This window comes from Paramormyrops kingsleyae, chromosome 18 (assembly GCF_048594095.1).
Source record: "Paramormyrops kingsleyae isolate MSU_618 chromosome 18, PKINGS_0.4, whole genome shotgun sequence".
Lineage (NCBI taxonomy): Eukaryota > Metazoa > Chordata > Actinopteri > Osteoglossiformes > Mormyridae > Paramormyrops > Paramormyrops kingsleyae.
The window spans coordinates 23829222-23846318 of record NC_132814.1 but is presented as its reverse complement, the minus strand read 5'-3'; the positions used below and the strand labels follow the sequence as shown (position 1 = coordinate 23846318).

The window sequence follows — 17097 nt, the reverse complement described above, 5'->3', positions numbered from 1 at the left end:
TGTCGTGGCTGGTGCCCCATATTGGGTTGTTCCCTGCCTTGCTTTGGAATAAGCTACGGCCCCCCTGCACCCCTGAATAAGACAAGCGGTAGCAGAAAATGTATTGAAAATGATGTAGTAATTATGGTATTATCATTACAGCTGGGTGGCATGGTGGTGCAGTGGCTACACAGCTGCCTCACATCTCTGGAATCCTGGGTTCAAGTTTCTGGCCAGCTCTGCATATGTGGAGTTTGCGTGTTCTGGATACCCCCCCCCCAGTTTGAAAAGGTGTATTGCAGTTGACAAATTGCCTGCGTGTGAGAATAGGTTGGCGCCCTGCCTGCTTTATTCCCTGTCTTACGTCTTTAGCTTATGGATTGGCTCCAGGTTTCTGTGATCCTGCATAGGACAAGTGAGTATAGAAAATGGATGAATCATTATAGTCACCTTAAACTCACCTTCAAATAGCATATGTAACAAAACATCTGTGTACTGTATTAAAACACCGCATAGCTCATTACAGATTTGCATAGCCTATGAGAGGACATGGGAACAGAGGAGTTTTTATACTGTCAGACCTTGGAGGCCTTTTCCAGGAATCACTGGTATCATTACTTGCCTGTGGAAGAGCTCCCATCTGGATACAGACTTACTACCCTGCATACATTAAACTGTTACGCAATAAAAGCATATATCAAGAATAGTGTATGTGAGAAAAACAATATTCACACTCCAAATATCCACATTTATAAACTCACAAAATTCTCTAGTAGGACATTTTGGTCAAAAAAGGGATGTTCGTTGATGCTGTCTCCAGTGCTTGCCACAGCAATGCTGCATGGAATGGCAGTGGATCTTTTTGTTGTTATATTGAATATTCCACAGATATTCAAATGTATTGTGACTGGGCCACGAACTTAAACGAAATACATGAATATAAGTGTCTGTGCCTGTCATGGAAGAGCGAGATGGGATATGAAAAAACATATTTGCTGCCCATATGAAAAATAAAGGCATTTTCTATTCAGAAAATCATTAATTACAATGACAATTTCTTGTTTTTTTAAATGTAAAAAGTAGTAGTGCCATATCCCAGTTGTAGTAGGTTGTGATGATTATTGTATTTTATGGGTCTCTCTGCACTTGGGTTATACTGAACTTTCACATGAGTAACTATAGATTGCCCTATATAATAATAATAATTGATACTTTATTGATCCCCATGGGGAAATTGTTTTTACGCCTCCCTCAGCTCCCTTGCTCTTTAGAGCAAGTTGTCTGTGAAGGGCAGCCACCTGTAGTGGCGCCCAGGGAGCTGGGGGTTGAGGGTCTTGCTCAAGGACCTGCAGATGTGCTGAGGCTGGGCTTGAACTGGCGACCTTGTGATTACAGGCACATGGCTTAGCCCCCCAATATACAAGATTGAAGGCATTTTGCAGGATTTTTTGGTCTATTCTCCCTCAAATCTATGTCTCAGTCTTGTCAAACCTTGAAAGGTTACAACTTAAAACACTGTACCTGGACAGACTTGGTTCATGTCATATACTGAGCCTCTCAGGAACTTGTTGTTTCGCTAAAGAAATTATACCACGGGACACGGGACTGTGGGGGGAAATCACTGTGTGTGTATGTGTGGGGGGGGGGGGTACTTTTCGGGCAATCTATTTCTGTTGATTTTCTGTCCTGGCCTAAACCACATATGGCTGATTTGACAAGCTATGAAGGATGCATGGAGTACAGGAAGAACATAAAAAAGACCATTGTGAAGGTCTCACTCAATGATAGTTGGGGCACAGTCCGTCTTACACTGTTAAAATCCCCATTGCTTGCAATTCTGAATAGAGTGAAGAGTTTTCTTTGACAATCTACTGTATGCTTATTGAAGTAGATGCAATGGACAAACTCATAGGTTTTATTTTGAGTCGTCTGGTCACTCTATTTCAAGCATATGCTTCTATAATGTTTTGTACATGTAAGGTCTGCAGCATTAATCAGAATTGCTGGAGCCAGTTATACAGTACAAACACCAGTACGAATAGATAATTATTTATTGCTAGTACCTGGAAGAACTATGGGGGGGAAGATACCTGGAAGACACTTTATGAACTAAAGGGAACACATTAATATCCTGATAACTGCTACACTGTGCAATAGATAATCTGGCACTATTTACTATGATTGACATTTTCATGGATTTGTGGAGTATAGGAAAAGCAAGTGTGCTTTGGCTCAGTGAAACAAATTATATTATCTGTATTACACTGTCAGTGTATGACGGCAATGCACATTAAGTTATCTGCTAAAGCCTGAATGCATGCATCATGCACAGCACAGAAAAAGATGGACTGAATTTGGAATTCTCTGAAGCAAGTATGGTATGAGAATGACATAAAATAGACAACAGAATACTGCAAAGCGATCTTTTAAAGCTGGTAGTCACTGCAGAAGTGATGATTCTTTTGAGGGGTCTTCAACTATATGAATAGCCACCAAACAAACTGTGCATTCTGTGATTGTGCAGTCATTCTTTAGTAGCACATGTATTTGTTGTTTAACGCTACATATTTAAAAAAAAACGTACCTATTACTTCAGCCAAGCCATAGACCTTCTGCCCATAAATGTCAGTCTTATTCCAGGCCAGGACATAGACCAAGCTGGGAGCGGCTGGAAACCACTTCTGGAAGACACGTCCCTCAACAGCTGCCGTGAGATGTACTTTAACCAGGCCGGTAGGGATGACAGATTGAGTGAGAAGGACACGCAGGAGCGACTTGTATCCTGGGGAACGTGTGCTCAGGTAGTTCAGCTTCATGTAGCTACCAGGGATGTTGATCTCTTCCTGTACAGCCTGGAAACCCCAAACCAGACTTGCATGATGAAACCACTCCTATAATATTCTGCTACCTCTACCTCTCAATAAAAATATAAAAATAAAAGCAACCATTGAATCGTTATACAAAATACTGGTTAGTGCTTTACATTAACTGCACCTTCAAAATGCAATCATTATGCATTCATGGAACATTCATAAGTACCATGTAAGTATACCTCAACATCTCTTAATTAAAACACTGCATTCATAATATGTTCAGTGAACAACATTACAGCTGTAATACACATTAATAACAAACATTATAATCTTATAATCATTTAATGTTTGTTACTAATGTATATTACAGTTTTTCCTTGACAGTTTTTCTCAACTGATAACTAACATTTGCAAAACAACAATCCCCACACCATAATGTCACTCTGCACAGCACAACATCATTTCTCATTGTTTCTCACAAATTTCCAGATGTTTCAGTACATGTATGCAAATGCTTTTGTATAATAGTCATCACTTGGCACAATTTTCAGTTGCTTTAGTCTTGTTGGTAAAAATAGATGATATAATTTCCCACTGAAATAATTTTACACCCAAAACTATATATGTATGTGATCATCGTATTAACCACCACATGCAAAAGTTATCCAAGCTTTCAAAATGATTTAAAAACATATTACATAAAATGCAGTGATATGGCACTGTTGTGTTTTTCGATCCCACAGTACATGACTTTCTTGCACTTGTTTTACCATTTTGTATTACCAGTTTTTATGTTACAAAGTGCTTTTTGACTTTTTATTTGATATTGCACTGTGTCTTGATATGTGAAGGTTACATGTGCATGAGAATGCTGAAAAATAAAAGCAACCATCAAACAGTAGGTATGATTTATACATTTAGCACATACTGTAATTTACTGAAGTAATTTAAGTTAATATGCCTGTCTAATATTAGCAAGTCTACGTCCTTTAACCTTACACTCTATCTGTGACAGAATCCATGACATGCATATGGTCTAACAGAACAATCTATAAAATGTAAGCATACCCCCTGAACTTTACAAGTTCTGAAAGCTTACAACTCACAAAATGAATAATCTTAAAGCCATTATTCTAATTGGTGTTACACAGATTTCTGCAGAATGAATCTGATGGTTATTTTACATGTAACTCAAAGGAAGCTGAAATCGTGTTGTATGTGCTGCCGAAATGAAACCACTAATTATAAAATATTGTCTTTCATGATCCTATCTTTACTTCTGGTTTACAGAGTTTTATGTTTTTTTTGTCTGTCGGTTACAGTCAAACACAACTAATATACACACATAGAGACAGTCACTGCAGCTGGTATGTGTTAGATACCATCATTTTTTTAACCCACACTTAACAATCCCTTTCATACCTGCAGTTCTGGGACTACTGGTCCTCTTTCCCTACAGGTACTTGCAAACTGAGTTAGTGGTGGGGGTAGAACAATGGGGTAGGGGATCACAAAATTCTTGACGTTACAAGTAGAGGCTTGAGGTTCTACTTTATCCATGACGACTTTGTCCAGGACCACAAACTGGTTCCATGGCAACCAAACAGGGAGCCTCTTAGTAAGAAATGGCGTACGTTGGAAGACCAGTGTCATGGAGATCCCGCCAGCAGCGACCAGATCAAAGCTGAAAAAGAGCACCTCCGATCACACATGGCTTCAAACACTGTCTAGTACTATATTACTTTAAAGAACTATATTATTATAGATGCATGTTATTGCATCTGTTTGCAAATGTGCGTTGGATGGTCTTTTGTTTGGTAAATGATTTAAAACCCTTGTGTCTTAAGACATACAGTCTAAATTGCTCATTGCTCATTATGTATCTGTGTGTACCAGGGGAAGGCAATTTTAATGCTAGACTGCCGGTATCCAGCAGGTTTTGTATCCTACCTGATAAATTACTATCTGCCTGAGATCAGGTGTGGTTCATGCAAGATGGAAACCTGCTGGATACTGGCACTCCAGGAACAGGGTTGCCTCTGTTGTGTTCCCTGTGATGACCTGCCATAATGTCCATGGGGTTCCCCCCGCCGTAGAACCATACCTGCCATCCTGGCGACTAACAGTGAAGCCATATTCAGCATGATGCAGGAAACTGATGTTGACCCCCATCAATGGGGTCTCATCCCCTAAAACCACCCGGCCTCGGATCACAGCTGCACGACTATGAAGAATCAGCAGGAGCATGGCAGAGAAATTATATTTACATATTCAATAAAGTGAGAAGAAATAGGTTTTCATCAGCTGGGATATCTAAATTGGATAAGAAATACCTGACCTTACTAAAACCAGCTGGCACAGCAATGGCCTAAAGAACGAAGTGTTCATGCAGCAGAACACTTTAAATTTCTAAGGACGTAGTATAATTTGCAGAATATATTAATGTGTGAATTCTTATTCAGCATATTCAAAATTTTTACATCTGAAAACACTCTCCATCAACCTCCATGGAAACATGTACATCTCTATGCATATACTTTTCTATTTATACAAATAAGTCCTATATTTCTTCAATGACAGCCCCATCCATGCATGGAGTAATTATGTGCCACAGAGTGCCAAATAACTAATTTTGAATGACCTGGATTTTTGTAACAAAATTATATTGAACCAAGCTGGAGACACACAAACCATGATTTTTTTAAAAGCTGCATTAGTTTTAAGTACAATCTTTTGTGCAGTACTTCTTCTAAGAACAAACTTAAAGGTTTGAAGGAACAAAAAATAAACTGGATCAACTGACAGGTGTTGAGGCTCAGGATCCACAAATTCTGGCAAGTGAGAAATTCGCCATACCTGCTGTCAAATGGAACATCAGCAGGGAACACATGGGTGCTGCTCTTGCCAATTAGGAAGCGGATGCGGTCAAAGAAGAGGTGTGGGAAAGATGACCCAAGTGGCTGGGGGCTCTGCTGTATAATGTCCATGGGATCCGGAGAGCCTTCACACAATGGGCTGGTCTGGCAGTTGTCCTGTTGGCAGCAGTCTGGGTCCACACAGTCTGTCAGCCCGTCTGAAACACAGTGCGGTCCATGTTATACTATAAAGCAGTGTTTCCTGAGCCCCCCACCCTGGACACCCCCAGACAGTCCACACTTGTGCTGTCTCCCATCTCCCACCCTGGATCCAAACCACTATGCATACAGGGCAACCAGGTCCATATAAACACCACTACTATTGCCATCACACTGTCTCACGCACCAGATAACATATTTTTGAATGCTGTTAACTCAGCATTTATTATGATATTCCCCTACATACTGTATTCCAAACTCCAAGATCCAGACCTAAATCAACAATTCTGCAACTGGGCTCTGGACTTTGGTCTGTGTACTACTATAACATTTTATGTGTATGTGGTTAAAATAAGTAAGGTTGAGTAAGTAGTCCAACATTGCTAAACCGATACTGCTGGTTCAGGTAGCATCCCTGTGCTTAGCTAACGTTACAGCTCAGCAAAGTAGGACGCCATTGATATTTACACTAGGTCACGTTGTCATGAGTATAAATGGCCCAGCACTAACTTCAGCACAGTGATATGGTTGGTGTGTGGAGTAAGGTAGAAGTAAGCAGTTCCTACATAAAACTGCTCACTGCAAGCGACTATGGATTATCTTAAGTAACCGAGCCATGATTTCTGGTAAGAGACATTGCTGTTGTGTTTTTCAAATGTATTTTTTTGTCGCTTTAATCACCACAGAAATAATGCCATTTATTGCCATTATATTTTAGAGAAGGCAGACATTTCTACAAGTGAAATCTCGAAAACTACTATTCTGGGGAGAACTACTCCTTTAAATGGTGATAATAGCCCTGTTACAATCCAGTTATGGCTAATTTATTCATTTAGATCCAAGGGGGCACTACTTCAGGCATATACATTTCTCCATCCTGATTCTGATTTGCTAGAAAATTAGCCTTCAATGTAGTTTGCTTTACAGGCAAATTACGTAAACGCAGTTTGACGGGGGCTCACCTCCATCATTGTCAGTGCTGTCATTGCATTCCATCTCCATAGTGACACTGCACGCTGAGCCACTCCAGCCGGCTTGGCAAATACAGTGCCACTCATTGTGCTCCATCGTGCACCTCCCATTGCCATTGCACAAACCTGGGCATCCATCTGCCAGAGAACAGGTACAAAAAAGCCCAGTTAAACGTATTACCCATGGTACCAAACCTTCAATTTCATAAACACATTTCTTACTGATATTTGTTACCCTCTACATTAATCAATTAGTTACAGTCATATAGGAAGTCTTTCACTCTTTCAAGATTAATACCATATGTGTATTAATCCTTTAATCCAATTGCCCCCTAAGACTGAAAAAGATAAAACAGCACTGACAATAATCCCACAGTCTGGTGAAAAAAAATATTCAGAAAAAAAAGAAATTAATAAAATCAAAACAGTAAAATACCTTCCAAATGCATCTGTAAACTTCATCAGATAAAAGCAATCACTGAACAGATCACGCAAGAAGATAATTGCTCTCCACCTGTGATTAACTGTATTGACTTTACTTCTGGATAAAATCAGCTGTCTCCAGAGGATTCTGCTGCTTTGCAGTGCATTTCAAAGAGAGAAATGGGTGGAAAGACACATTCAAAAGAGCTTGGAGATTAAGTTTTTGGAAAGGCAGAAGTTAGGAGGAGGCTGTACACAAAGATCTCACAGGCTTTAACAATCCCTTGTAGTACAATGGGAATCATCATCAGGATGAGATATCACACCATCCAAAGCTTGCCTAGATCAGACCAACCCTGCAAATTCGATGATCACACAAGAAGAATGCGGAGGAAGTGAGGCACTCAAAAGGCCAGTTGCACCTTTGAGGAAGCTACAAACCTTTACGCTATGGACAGATCATTTTGTCCATATCACTAAAAACTAAAACACACCTTACAGTCAGTCGGGTGGCAAGAGGTGCTGTGGTCCAGCAAAAAACACTTTTTTGGTCATAATACAAAAGAGGATGTGTGGCAAACACCCAAGACATCTTACAACTCAAATAACAGAAATCCTACAGTAAAATCAGTCTGAGGCTCTAAAACACAACTTTGCCCACCTACTGCAGCTCCTTACATCTCTCCCGGTGCGGCTGCACATATCAGGCCTACTGCCCACAGTTGGCTGAGAGATCAGCAATTTCAGCAGCCTGCTGGGACTGCACACCGGCTCACGTCTACATGTGTGACTCACAAAGCACGTTTCTTTGACAACTTTAATCTGTCAAGGCCACGCACATATCTGTTTAAACGTGATGGGTTGTACTTCCACTTTTCTGGGGCACAAATGCTTAAATCAAATCTGTTGTACAACATCTCTCACCCATCCAGGAATATTATCAGAGACAGTGTCACTCAACAAAAGCCACATTCACCTGCTAAAGACGTGCTTTGCATATGTAGAAGTGTGCTTGGGGGGATGGATAAGGATCTGTGCCATATGAATGAGATTTACCACCTGTTAGTAATTGATATGTCAGAATCTATGCCAGCAGCTAAATTATCCCTATTTGTAATAGCAGGTGGCATGGCAGCATAAGATAGAGGCAGAAGAAAGCTTCAGATGAGTATAATTTAATTCGTGCAAAGTGTCCCAACCTTCCTGAAGACAAACCGATACTGCAGGTTCTTAAATATGTGGTACTGAATGCCCACTCAGCAACAATTCTTTCATAGTAGGCCAGCAGATTGAAAACCAGGATCTCGATGTCATTTTCCTTATTGAGACCTTGCTTGATAGATTTTGGCTGACCCAGTACTTAATGAAACATGTCCTCCCAATTTGAGTTTTTTCAAAGTGTCTGGGCTGAACAGAAAGGGAGGTGGGGGAGCATGTTTGTTTCATAATATGCACTAAGCTACTGTACTTCTTATCGGGACTTCTCTACATTTGAATACCTTGCAATGCATCTCAAATGTGATAAATCTGTTCATGTTTATGCTGGCTATCTATCATCCACCTAGCCTTGACTAGGGTTTTCTTAATGAGTTTGGGGACTTTCTGACTAACATTTTACTATGATTTTGAATGTTTTATTAACTTTTGATTGTAACACTCATATAGGCATGGCGACAGAACATAGAAGCATAGATTTTATGAGAATATTAAACTCATTCGACTTGTTGCAGCATGTGACAGGCCCCACTCATAAATAAGGTCATCCTGGATTTAGTGATATCTTATCGTTCGGACATTAAGCTTTCTCGAGTAGCAGATGGGTTATAACCATTATTATGTCTTCTTTGGGAGGCCAGTGATTACAGATCCAGCCACTTAAAATTTCCCCTCCAGTCTGGCTGGCAGCCAAATCCCAGCCAAGTTCCTTCCAATTACCATCCGAAAGGTAGAGCCCCCCTTCTTCTAGGGGTGGGCCTATATTTGACTATAAACCCGCCCATTCATTCACTTGCAGGGTGATACCATTAGATGGCGCTGTCTTTACAAAAACTTTACTTTTCTTTTTACAGGGTTAAATGATTGAATGGTCTTTGCTATGACTTAAAAAAGCTCATTTTTGTTTTAATTTATTTTATTTACTTATTTTATTTTAATATGCTTTATTGGTTTGTTTATTGTCTATTCTTATTTATCCTTTGTACAACACTTTGGTCCTACAGTATATTGATTTGTTTTAAAGTGCTTTATTTTAAGCATAGTCCACAAATTTTCAATAGGGTTCAGTTTGTTGGCTTTGGGAAGGCTGTTCTGATGTGTGTTGTGATCATTGTCCCTGTATCAACTGTCCAGCCATTGATTGTTGATACTGTAACTGTTGATTGATTAAAGAATTTGTAGGTCATTGGGAGTTCATGATCCTCACCTGCTGCAGCAATCAGAATCAGAATCAGCTTTTATTCGCCAAGTGTGCTGGGGCACACAAGGAATTAGTTTCCCACAGTTTGATACTCTCTCATACACAAACAATAAGTTAGAGCTGGGCGATAAATCAATTTAATTGATTAATTCGAATTTACAGTTCAGGACGATATGTTTTCATGAAATCGATTTTATTACTTTTTTTACACACAAGCGCCAAATGCGGAACTAATGCGATGCACCATTCCTCACGGGTAAATTAACACTGTAGCAGATTCACTAACAACATGGCAATGACAGGGGAAAAGATGGCACGTGCCCAAAGAAAGGTGTTGCTACTTCTGTAATTTGTAATTGTAATTGTAATATAATATGTCAAACCCAATGGCATAAAGTATTTACTTAATACTAAGCTGACATGATAAAATTATGTGTTTTTTTTCTATTGTTATTACAATATTACTTATTACTTTTATTTATAAGTTTGAGGGTGTATTGTGTTGTTGCCAGTTTTAAAATAAGCTATAGAGAAACCTTTCTAAAAGTGTTCACAATAATAACTGACACTTTATTGATCCCCGTGGGGAAATTGTGTTTATGCCTCCCTCAACTTGATCTTTGAAGAATAAGTTGTCTGTGAAGGCCACCTGTTGGGGCCTTGCTCAAGAAGCTGCAGACATACTGAGGCTGGGCTTGAACCAGTGACTTTCTGATTACAAGCACACAGCTTAGCCCACTGAGCCACACACTGCTCCTAAAGGTCAGGTTTAAAGTAAAAAAAGCTAAATAAAGTAGTTTGATTTTGAGTAGGGGAGGGGAGAATCGATTAAAATCGGAAATCAGATTTTTTGTGAAAAAATCTGAGATTTTATTTTTAGGCCATATCACCCAGCTCTACAATAAGTGACACTATAAAAACAAAATACCGTATACAAGAAATACTGTACAAATACAGTACAATACAATACAAATACAATACAAATGTGAAAAATTATAAATATTATAAATATACACAGGTGAGTAACACTGTGCAATTTTAAGGTGCGAGGTAGAGTGTAAACAGTTTTTGTAAACAGATCTGTAGCGCCTGCCAGAGGGGGGTAGCTGGAGAAGATTGTGTCCAGGATGTGACGGATCTGAAATGATTTTAACTGCTCGTTAAAATCTATGCTCGTTTAGCCGAACTAAAGTCCACAAATCGGATCCTGGCATAAGTTCCTGGACGGACCAGATGTTGCAGGATATAATGCAGCCCCATATTCACTGCATCATCCACCGACCTGTTTGCCCGATAGGCAAACTGCAGGGGGTACAGCTGGTGTCCTGTAATGTCCTTTAGATGGGCTAAAACCAGGCGTTCAAAGGATTTCATGACCACAGACGTCAAGGCGACAGGTCTGTAGTCATTCAGTCCTGTAATGGTGGGTTTTCTGGGGACCGTGATAATGGTGGAGCGTTTGAAGCACGAGGGAACTACACACAGCTCCAGGAATCTATTGAAGATGCGGGTGAAGATGGGAGCCAGCTGATCAGCACAGGTTTTGAGGCAGGAGGGGGATACACCGTCTGGTCCCGGGGCCTTCTTGGTTTTCTGTTTCTGGAACAGCCGGCTCACTTCCGCTTTGTGTATTCTGAGTTCCAGGGGGGAGGATAGGGGGGTACGAGGTGTGATGGGGGTTATTGTCTCTGGAGTGGGGTGGATGGGGGGTGTGAATCTGTTTATCTCAAACCTGCAGTAGAAGTTGTTCAGCTCATCTGCCAGGTCTTTGTTTGCTTCAGCGGGGGGTAGGGGTCGTCTGTTGCTGGTGATATCTCGCAGGCCTCTCCACACTGATGCAGGGTCATTGGCTGAGAACCGTTCTTTCAGCTTCTCAGAGTAGCTTCTTTTTGCCACTTTGATCTCACTGGTCAGCGTGTTCCTGGCCTGCCTGTACAGGGCCCTGTCACCACTTCTGTAGGCATCCTCCTTGGCCTGGTGAAGATGTTGCAGTTTGGGAGTGAACCATGGTTTATTGTTGTTGTATGTGCAGAAGGTCTTGGTCGGGACACACACATCTTCACAAAAACTGATGTATGATGTCACAGTGTCTGTCAACTCATCCAGATTATCAGATGCAGCTTCAAAGACAGTCCAATTAGTGCAGTCAAAACAGTCCTGCAGTTTCTGCTTTGCTGCATTGGTCCACTTCTTCACAGTTTTGACTACAGGCTTGGCACGTTTAAGCTGTTGCCTGTAAATTGGAATAAGATGGACCATACAGTGATCAGAATGTCCTAAAGCTGCCCGGGGGACAGAGCGATAGGCATCTTTTAAAATGGTGTAACAGTGGTCCAGTGTGATGTTGTCCCTGGTGGGGCAGTCGATATGCTGTCTGTATTTAGGAAGTTCCTGGTGTAGATTCACTCTGTTAAAATCACCAAGGACAATAAAAGGGAATAGGGATATTTTCTTTCCAGGGGGGGTGATCTGGTCAGCCAGCATGCATTTACATCTCAAGCTCATTTACATCTGAATGTTGGTGGTGCTGTTAGACTGTGAGAATTGTATGCTTTGAACTCTCCAGTGCTTTTTTAATACCATTCAGTGACTGATGTTGGGAAGACAATGGATATTTACTGTACACCTCCATGTTTCCTGGATTACTGACCCCAAGTCATTTCTGCTACATGGCTTTACACTGTACAATATTTATATTTACATTTAAAGCATTTAACAGACTTATCCAAAGCAACGTACAAGGTATCAAGGTACAATAAGCTGGGTTTAGAGGAGCTTACAGTTTTGATGGCGAGTCTGGCTCTGTGATGGAGGGATGTTAAAATGTTTTCTGTCTTGTGATTTCTTCTATTTCAGGGGCTTCTGGTGTGTTTAGCCGTTTAGATGGTGGACCAGACTTCACGAAATAGCGTTTCTAATGTGACTAGCCTTTTTCTGCGTATTGAAACTTTTCAGAAATGCAAGACTTTGCCAGTGCTTTTGTTCACCACCCGAGCGTATAGTCGTGAACAGATGTGAAATTTTGGCCAACTTTTTCATTGAAATTCGATTTGTATGTGTTCAGAAAAATTTGTGATCAGAGGCTTTAAAAGTGTTTATCCAAATAGGGACCTCAAAAAATGTCCCCAAAAGTAGGAAAATTTCAGGTTTTACTACACTTTGGGGGCAATTTGGTCCTCAAATGTGATCTATGCAAACCCACACACAAACACACACATACTACCAGTCAAAAGAGATGTTAATGACTTTCACACATTCAGTTGACCCCCCACCCCCAGCCCCCAGCCCCCAGCCCCCAGCCCCCAGCCCCACCACTTTTCTTGTGCTTGTGGGCAGTTCCTTGCTCAGGGTATTTGCTATGGTGAACTTTCATGCAAAAAACATTTGCACTTTCAGGGTCCCTGTGTGGCTCAGTGGGCTAAGCCTGTGTGCTTGTGTTCCCTGGGTCACTGGTTCAAACCCAGCCTCAGCATGTCAGTCATGACTATACAGTGTATAAATGTTTTTGGTAGACAATCATACTTTTTTTCCACTATAGTCTTCTGGTTTCTAATTTACATGCCAACAACAGTTTTGACTGGTAGTGTGTAATGACTGTTTAGTAGTGTTTATTTAACCGACTGGCTTGATAGTCAGAATATGGAATAGTCTTCCTGATAACATAGTGCAAGCTGAATCCTTGAGTTCCTTTAAATCAGAGCTAGATAAGATTTTAACAACTCTGAGCTATTAGTTAAGTTCTCCCTAAGCGAGCTTGATGGGCCGAATGGCCTCCTCTCGTTTGTATAGTTCTTATGTTCTTATGATCTGAAAGCAGTGTTTCTTATGTTAAAAAAATAACCTCACCTTGACCGCTTCAAACATCTGTCTCATCTGTCTCATTGTTTCATTGTGGCCAAGCAGAGAAGTTAATGACACATTCACACATCACCCCCCCCCCCCCCCCCCCCGTGGATGTGCAGCCACCAGCAGCCTATCCGGCTGTTAGCCAGACAGAAAGAAAGAACACACCTTTATTCTCCACAGTCAACCTTATTACTTTGTTTAGACCTGTAATTAGTCTGTCACACACATCTTGGGTCACTCTCTTCTCCCAAAATAACTCTTGGACATGCTGCTGCTTTGTACCTGGCTTGGCCTCCTTGCGCATGAAATCTTTCATCTTGTGCCAAACAAGCTTAATGGGCTTCAAATCTGATTAATTTTCATATACCTCTCATTGCTTGACAATATCAGTCTTAATACTTTGTTTAGGCCTGTAATTATTGTATTGGACATATCTTGGGACCGCCTCATCTCCAAAGAGGGAAGTAAAATAAAATTGTAATTTCATCAATAAACTGACTAAAAACACATTTTGACAGTTTTAGGCCATCTTTGCCTCACAACAGAAACTATTTCTAAATTTCACAGGCCATTTATTGCAGTGTAGTAAGTTTATTAATGAAATTGGAATTTTGTTTAAATATAGGGAAATTGTACTTGCTTAGATTTTCATTTTTTGCAGTGGAGTTACAATACCTGATTCAGGTATCTTACCTGATTTCAGGTAAGTCACTTCAGATTACTGCTCTCCCTGGTGGATGGATAGATCATTGCAAGTACTTTACACACAGAGAGTTGAGGGGTGGATCATGCCGGCCCCCTTTTTCATTACATCATCGTGGGGGATCTCATTACAGTCAAGGACCAGCCAAGAGCCAGTCAAGGTCCTGTCAAGGACCTGTCATGGAAAGTGGGGAAATTTTAAGCGGCTGGATCTGTACGACACGCTGGAATAGTAAGTGAAAGGTTACTAAACACTATGTTCCGATTAATTCTGCTGATGCATCTAATAACCTTATGTTCTCTATTCCTCTTTTTGAACTACGTACCTCTCCCATGTAATGCTTTGGTAGAGAGATTTAACTCCAGAATTACAGAAAGTCTATTGCCCCACTGAATCTGTATTACTGTAGCAAATAGAGTGAGAGCCCCAAGCAGGATTACAAGTCCATTTTTAAAACTCAAAAGAGACTGCAAATGCACAGAAAGACAATGGAAGTGCACAAAGCTAATGATTCATTGTGATATTTTCAAAAATAATCTAAAAGCCTCAAACAGTTGATTGAAGCATGCCAGGAGGCTCTACTTCTCAAATCTGATAGAAAATAACAAGGACAACCCCAAATCCCTTTTTACTACTACAGATAGATTGTTAACCCTTCCCCACGTATCTCATCTGAGCATCTAACAGCTGATAAAATTTGGGTTATAAGAGGCAAGGAATACTCATCCTTAAAACCTCAACGTTAATCAACCACGCTGTACTGTTCAAAGTAATCTGGTTGGTTTTTCTCCTATCGACCTTAATTTACTAATCATAACCAAGTTATATTACTTCTGAACTCATCAAGCTGCACTCTTGATCCCCTCCCGACAAAGTAATTTAAACAAGTTCTAAACGCATTGTCAGCAAATGTTCTGAATATTGTTATTCCTCCTCTGAAAAAAGGAATTTTAACACAATGTCTTAAAACTGCTATTATCAAGCCTTTGTTGAAGGAAAGTAATCTTGATGGTATTGTGCTCAGTAATTATATGCCAATCTCTAACCTTCCATGTCTTGGTAAAATAATTGAGAAAGTTCAGTCCATTCAGTTGATTGATTATCTTAATACTAATATTCTCCTCGAAGTGTCAGTCTGACTTTCAAGCACACCATAGTACTGAAATGGCTCATCTTAAAGTGCTGAATGATTTAAGGTTAAACAAAGACTCAGGTAACCTCTCCATTCTGGTTCTTCTAGATGTCAGTGCTACCAACTGCGTACCTGGATTGGCCTCTCTGGTACAGTTTTAGACTTGTCCAGATGATACATAAGTGGGTATTAATACTGTGTTGCACTTAATACCTATGTCTCAAAGCATCAAGCCGTTACATGTGGAGTCCCCCAAGGCTCAATTTTAAGACATATATTAATTAACATTTACATGTTACTCCTATCATGTATGAAAAATAAACATTAAATCAAGTTTCATCAGTATGCAGATGACACATAGCTATATCTGTCTCTAAATGCCATGGCTGCTGTTCCCTCTTCCCCTCTGCCTGTGTCCCCTTCATCTTCCTCCTCGCCTCCTTCGTTGGTCCCGCCGCCTTCCTCCTCGCCCCCTTTGACGTTCCCTCCTTCGGCTCCGGCCTTGCGGTCACCTGCTGCCCCTGTGGCTTCTGCCCCTCACCTGCTGGGGTTCCCTCCAACTCCCCATTTCCCCCCGCCCTTTGCCTCCTTGCCCTCTACCTTTGTGCCCCCTGTGTCTACTCCTTGTCCTCCTGTTTCACCTTCATTCACTCCTGGCCCCTTCGTTCCACCCGTTGATATTCCCCCTGTGTCTCTGTTTTTGTTGCCCCTGTTCCTGTTTGCTTTCTCTGTTATTTGTCAGTTGTTGTCTGGACTACTGGCTTTGTGTCTGTTCTGTGTGTCTGTCTTGTTCCCAGTTCCCCATTGATGTATTGCTTTTGTTTTCCAGGTCCCGTGTCCCCGGTCCCATTCCTCGCTCCCCTTAGGCGCACCCGGGAGGGGGGGTTCTGTCATGCCCCCACTCGTCCGATCCTCCCGTGTGCCACGCCCCCTCATCTACCCAGTGTGGATTCCCCATGTTCACAAGCCGTTTCCTGTTGCTGTCATTAGTTCAATGTATTTAGTCCACGTTTCAGTTTGTTTCCCCAGTCTGGTCATTAATGTTACGTGTGTTTTGGGGTGTGTAACCTCATGAATAAATCCTTTTTGTTCGTATCCACGGCTTCCTTCGCATGCTTCCCTGTGCCAGACATGACTTGATTCTGCAAAGATCACAGCATCATTGGCAAAGTCATGATCAGTCTGAATCTTTCTTCATCACAGATGCCCCACAGTCGCTGGTCCCCCCGACCTTGCCCAACACCCAGTCTAAGCAAACACTGAACAGAATAGGAGCAAGAACACACCCCTGATGAACCGTAGAATCAAATATATACAGTATATATAGGATATCTAAACAAAAGGTTGTTTAAATGAAATGGTTTTCAGACTACATTTAACAGAATCAACCAAACCAGCTCTACGTACTGAAGGAGGAAAATCATTCCATAACCTCGGGGTAACAGACTGGAAGGCATAATCCACATGAGTCTTACACTTGGTGCGTGGAACAACGAATAACCCTTTCTCCTGAGATCTGAGCACTCGGGTGGTTTCATAATTGTTAAGGAGATCCATTAAATACTTTGGGGCTTGACTATTCAGAACCCTATAGGTAATAATAATGATCTAAAACCTTATCCTAAAATCAACAGGAAGCAAATGCAAAGATGATAATATAGGTGTTATGTGCACCCGTCTACTAGAACATGTTAGAAGCCTAGCTGACACAACTTTGAACTGCTTTGAGATGGGAGACAG

The 17097-nt window shown here is 41.0% G+C and overlaps 1 protein-coding gene across 1 annotated transcript in view; it reads right to left on the bottom strand.

The window, feature by feature from the left end:
- Window positions 1–17097, bottom strand: part of tenm1 (teneurin transmembrane protein 1) — a 132962-nt gene that overhangs the window by 43376 nt on the left and 72489 nt on the right. The window contains exons 14-18 of the mRNA XM_023834221.2: window positions 6829–6975; window positions 5649–5865; window positions 4897–5016; window positions 4215–4476; window positions 2564–2831 (exon numbers count right to left, since the gene is read on the bottom strand). Of these exons, the coding sequence (XP_023689989.2) occupies window positions 2564–2831; window positions 4215–4476; window positions 4897–5016; window positions 5649–5865; window positions 6829–6975 (1014 nt within the window). The remainder of the gene's footprint in view (window positions 1–2563; window positions 2832–4214; window positions 4477–4896; window positions 5017–5648; window positions 5866–6828; window positions 6976–17097) is intronic.